The following is a 5605-nucleotide window of genomic DNA, read 5'->3' as shown; positions in this document are numbered from 1 at the left end:
TGAAAAAACCCTCAGCTCGGAACTCGGCAGAATCTGCAGCTGGCTCGCCGATAACAAACTATCATTACACCTGGGTAAAACAGAGTCCATTCTCTTCGGTTCAAAAAACAAACTCAGCAAGACCGACGGCTTCTCAGTTACAGTGGGTGACAATATTGTCACAAGGAAAGATGAAATTACATACCTAGGTTCCATACTAGAGGCAAATCTCTCCTGTGACAGAATGGCATCCAATGTAATCAAAAATGTCAACCAACGAACTAGATTCTTGTACCGGATCTCCTCTCTGGTAAACAAGAATACCATGAAGACTCTGGCAGGAGCGCTCATTCAAGGGTACTACGACTATGCTTGCACCTCATGGTACCAAAGCACCTCAAAGGCGCTAAAAACAAAATTACAAACATCACAAAATAAACTGGTCAGACTACTGCTTGACCTTACTGCTAGAAACCACCTCACCCCTGCCCACTTTGACAACCTAGGATGGCTTAGAGTAGACGACAGAGTACAGCAACTTGCAATGGGCCTGGTCTACAAGATACACTACACCACTAAGGTACCCATGTACATGTCAAAATACTTCCCAAAGGTCAGTGAATACCACGACCACAACACCAGAGGGAGCTCCACAAATCATGTTAAACCCAAATTTGGCTCAAACAAGGGACGAAACACGTTTCGTAATTATGCCACAACAATGTGGAACACCCTACCCACAGCTGACACAGCCACGCAAAAACTGCGGCATGTGTACAGCTCCTTATGGGTATTGCCATTTGTGAAGTCCCGGCCCGGAGCCGCGTTCTGGTGCTCTCCGTTAGAACTACACTCCAGTCAGACGAGACATATACCACGTGATGACACGTTAGGCTCGTGTTGTGTTCAAGGACCCTGACCGTGGCCAGGAAAAACAAGCTTGTTTAATTATTTTGCGGTCTAGATTTCTTGAATTTTTTTCTTTTTTGAGTGTTTATAAATTACCCCGAGGGCCGTACCAAATGGTTTCGCGGGCCGTATACGGCCCGGAGGCCGGAGGTTCCCCACCCCTGAAATAGATGTATAGCTGCCTGTCCGTGTATTTCTTTTAAAGATAAATCAATAAAAAGCCAACAAACATTAGATTTAGGTCAGACAACAAAATCTAAGTACAAAAAATAAGAACTGCTGCGCGCCTACCGCGAGAATTCCGCGCGCGTGCCGCAGGGGTGCCGCTTTCATACTGAGAAAGTGTTGCTTTATCTTGATGACACAAAACTAATACCATACGACTCTTCATGGCTAGAGAGCTTTATATATACAGTCTATGCTAGAGAGAGCTTTGAAACAGAATACAATACAATTCAGACAACAAAAAATACACAAAGCATATTACATATAGTTCTAGTTTTCAAACGTAGTAATGTAGAGTAGACCATGATGACCGTAAGGTTGGTGTTGCGTTTTGTTTATTTGCTTTTAAGAAAATGAGACTTGTAGACAGATAGATTAGCGGGGTAAGGGTTTGAATAGCTGTTTAAAATATCCTATTTTTATTATGTTTTAATTTCCGTGAGATATACTGTATGTTATAATGTCCAGGTAGGTTTGTTATGGGGTATGAAGACAATAAGGTTAGGTTTCTATTTAACATGTTATTTGGTGTTTTGTCCTCGGGCTTCGATCCTATATAGGATCTATTAATATTTGTGTCCATTTTCAAAACTTACTATCAGCAACACCATCTTAGATTAATATTAAAATAAACAATTCTGTAAAATCCCCTTGAACAATGCATGATACATTTCTTTAAAATCCCTGTTCTAACTCACTGTATAAATATGTATTGGTCAATGTGAGGTCAACTAACAGTGTTACAGCACCTCTTAGTGGCCTTATTAAACATGACATCGTTTTATTTAAAAAATATTTTATTATTTTTGTAAGTTTTCTCATTACATATAAATGAACCAAAACATCTAAAAAGTAGATTTGAAACTAGGTGCAACATATGAGGAGTTTAATCCCAAACAATTCATCCAGTAAGGAAATGAAATGATACATTACAACTTGGCATTCCAGAAAAGCAAAACTACTACTGAAGTTATTTCAGGACCCAAATAGAAATGGAACCATCGCTGAATATCTTCTGCTTTTGAATAGTCGACTGTGGAGTTGCGTTTGATTCAACAATGGATATCTGTGGTTTGGAACTAATATACTTAAATTACCTAAAAACAGGAAATAACACATTACAGAAACAACCATAAAAAGAACCACAACCTTTGAACACTTGAAGCTGTGTGGCTGGTTATGACAAATAAAGGTTAGCATTGTTTCAGGAGTATAAAGAGTATACATTACAGAAACCTCAGAGTGAACGGGGTGACAACTAAAGCTGAGAACTACGAGACCCTCCAATCTCCACTTTTAACAATCGTCATCTAAGTCGTATATATAAAAAAAGAACTGTACAGAAGACTATTTGCTGTCTGAAAAGGTCATGAAGACATTTTAGAGGGCCTCTGGCATTGCAAATAACAGATTACCAAAACTCGGCTCAATACTTTTTTGGCCAGAACATTTTCTTAAGGACCTCTTTAGACAAAATGATTCAGTGTTAAACAACTACAGTTTTGTCAGTTGTCAGATAGAGTGTGGTTGTTAAACGAGAGGCACATCAATGCAGGGAATGGGACAAAACAGTGGCCCCTGCATGCTTTTTTTTTTTAATCAAATGTGTAGTTTTATCAGCCTGGAATAAAAAAAGAAACTGGGGTATTCCGTATGTTATCAAAAAATGTCCAATCCTATTGCAGTCTTGGTGGATGGTCAGAGAAGCATAACACTTGCTGCATTGTTTGTCTTTAACAGAAAGCCAAAAAGAGGCTGGTGTATAGAGCAAGATATTTCTGTTGTGGAAGGCTTCAAGCTTCACAGTGCACTGTAGAGGCGGAGGAGGAGGATGAAGAGTTGAGGCTTTTAACCATGGGTGGTGTCATCCTCCACAAAGTCTTTGGCCTGCTCCGCTGTGATCACATCGATGTGACTCACCTAAAAACACACACACACACACACACACACACACACACACACACACACACACACACACACAGTTAATGACCAAACAAGACCTCCACTTTAGCAACTCTGACTAAGCAGTGATATTTTATGTTTTCAAACAGAAATTCAAGAGGACATTTTTCCTTTTCAATAAGGGAGCTAAGCAGAAAACCACCCTCGCCTACAGAGAAGTTGTTAATCAACAGAACGTTGCAACCTACATTTACAGGAAATATACTTTGGATGCATTGTAAAATCTGTATGTAAATAAAGTTTAATTTGAGTGACTGACTATTTGGTTAAAAAAAAGAAACATATTACAGCATGTTATAACCTCTTCAGATAAGATAACAACAACCGGATTTCTTTCTTGTGGACTCACCTTGTTTCTGAATTTGACTCCGTAGAACTTGTCAGCGGACTCTAGCAGCTCGGGCCTGAAGGTGGTTGTGATGAACTGGGCGTGGCCGGCCAGCTCCACGATCATGTCTGAAACAGACGTGCAATCACAAAGAGAAAAGAGGGATGAGGACTTTCTTACAAGGCTTTCACACAAAGAATGGGAAACAATGATAATCTGTTGTGATCATCAGTTAAAAAACTATCTTTTAAATTAAGAATATGTATCCTATACAACATCACCAAATCTGAACCCATGCATTTCAAATTGACATGGGTCGGATACTATGACAACAAGCCACCGAAGTTACTGTTAGGTGTGAATTTGATACAGTGGACAGAAATGCATAGGGATTCATTTATCCTACAAAGTCAAAACTAGCGCAAAGGTCACATTTGCCGGGGACTAAGGTAGCATACTGGTAAAATATCTTTGGCATAGCAATAAGGAGCATATCAAAAACTGAACAAAGATATTTTCAAAAGGCAAGTTACAGCTTTAAAAACATAAAAAAACACATTTAAAAAAAAAATACAGTACGGGAGTGATGATTGCCTGATCTGTTTGAGACCATGACATATGGGACAGCATGTTCAATGCATTTCCAGTCACACCACCTAGAACAGTGCAACACAGATACACATCCCACCCTCTCTGTTGCTTACGCAGCTGAGGCGGAACAACTTGTTCTCAAAACAAAATATTTATAGAGGAGGCAAACAAGGCTTTAAGCTCTGATGTTTCAGCTGGTTTTGCCCCCTCTTCAGCACATGTTTACATCGCCGTCAGCGGTTTGACGGGATTAACTACATGTAAGAGATTTACTTAATTCCCTCTCTCCATATTTGTATACTTCCGCGTTACCTGAGACAGCCTTCCTGTGCTGGGCGTCGAGGGCCTGGTCGATCTCATCGAACAGGTAGAAGGGCGCAGGGTCGCACTTCTGGATGGCAAAGATCAGGGCCAGAGCCACCAGAGACTTCTGACCTCCAGACAGCTGCTGCATCTCTCTCATCTCGCCCTGCTTCCCTGTGAACGACACCTGCAACGGGCGGGGGAGGGGGGGTATGTTTTAGACCAGAATAGGAAAAAGCAGAGACTTGATCATTTCACTTAATCTTCTCCTTATTCTTAAATTCTCTGATAAGACACACAATCTGACAGATGGTAGGAATGCTTATGCGGGGTTATGCAGATGGATTTAGGGTGAAAATAATTGGCTATTAATCATTACGTGAGTGATTTCAGGTTGGTCCCTGGTAGAAATGCACATTCCTTTTTCCCAAGACAAAAAGTCAAGGAAACCCTCATACACTACGGGTACAGTGAGATCCTTGCACTGCTGGCCCTAACTCAGTTTGAATGTGGGTCCTTTCAAATATAAGTAACTCAAGAAATGCTCAACTTTCTGCATCTTCTTATCAATTTACAATACGTTACCACTGGCTTTAAGTAATAAAACTAAAAAACACTCCATATAGTGAGTTTAAAAAAATTGTTATCGTCATAAAAGCCTTTGATATTCATCACTTTTCATAAAATAACGGGGAAAAAATTCAGACAAAGTATACAACATATAACAGAAAGAGTTACCCTGATGCCCACTCCGGTGAACTGGTCCACTGAAGGAACGCTGCTCTGGGAGCCCGAGCCCTTCTCACTGTCTCCCCCGCCCTCACCCTCGTCCTGAGACTGGCTGCCTTCTGCGTCGCCCTTCTTCATCACCAGCGTGGCTTTGCCTCCGGGCACCAGCTTCAGGAAAACCTCACTGAAGTTCTTCGACACCTGAGGGAGAGAAGGCGTGGCAAAAAGAGGAACAAAGTGAGTATTAGTCATCTACTGTTGGACTGAGACAATAACAAATCATTTCTAAAAGTAAAAATAGGAGAATACATTTCGAATGGGAACTAATATATTGGATTGAATATTTGTTCTGCAGTCAGATGATATTGCATTTTAACAGCTTTACGGTTACAATTTTATTGTGTTTTATTTTCATGCTATTACTGTATGTCAGTTTTTTTATTCATCTAAATCAGGGGTGCTCACACGTTTTTGGCTGGTGAGCTACTTTTGAAATGACCAGCTCACCGAGGTCTACCAACCAAAAATAAAATCGCAAATTGCAAGGGTTGCTGAATAACACGTTTTATTTATACATGG

The 5605-nt window shown here is 40.4% G+C and overlaps 1 protein-coding gene across 1 annotated transcript; it reads right to left on the bottom strand.

Moving 5' to 3' along the window:
• Nucleotides 1-1892: 1892 nt before the first annotated feature.
• LOC104968240 (structural maintenance of chromosomes protein 3-like) lies at nt 1893-5278 on the bottom strand. The gene is made up of 4 exons (XM_010797817.1): nt 5036-5278; nt 4307-4484; nt 3425-3531; nt 1893-3033 (listed from the first exon to the last, which is right to left on the bottom strand). Exons 1-4 carry the CDS (start codon nt 5276-5278, stop codon nt 2962-2964), a joined length of 600 nt encoding a protein of 199 aa, XP_010796119.1. The 3' UTR covers nt 1893-2961.
• Nucleotides 5279-5605: the final 327 nt, after the last annotated feature.

The sequence above is a fragment of the Notothenia coriiceps genome, unplaced genomic scaffold, assembly GCF_000735185.1.
Source record: "Notothenia coriiceps isolate Sejong01 unplaced genomic scaffold, NC01 NC01_scaffold00038457, whole genome shotgun sequence".
NCBI lineage: Eukaryota > Metazoa > Chordata > Actinopteri > Perciformes > Nototheniidae > Notothenia > Notothenia coriiceps.
Note: the sequence above shows the minus strand (reverse complement) of the source record. Positions and strands in the feature narration are given on the sequence as shown.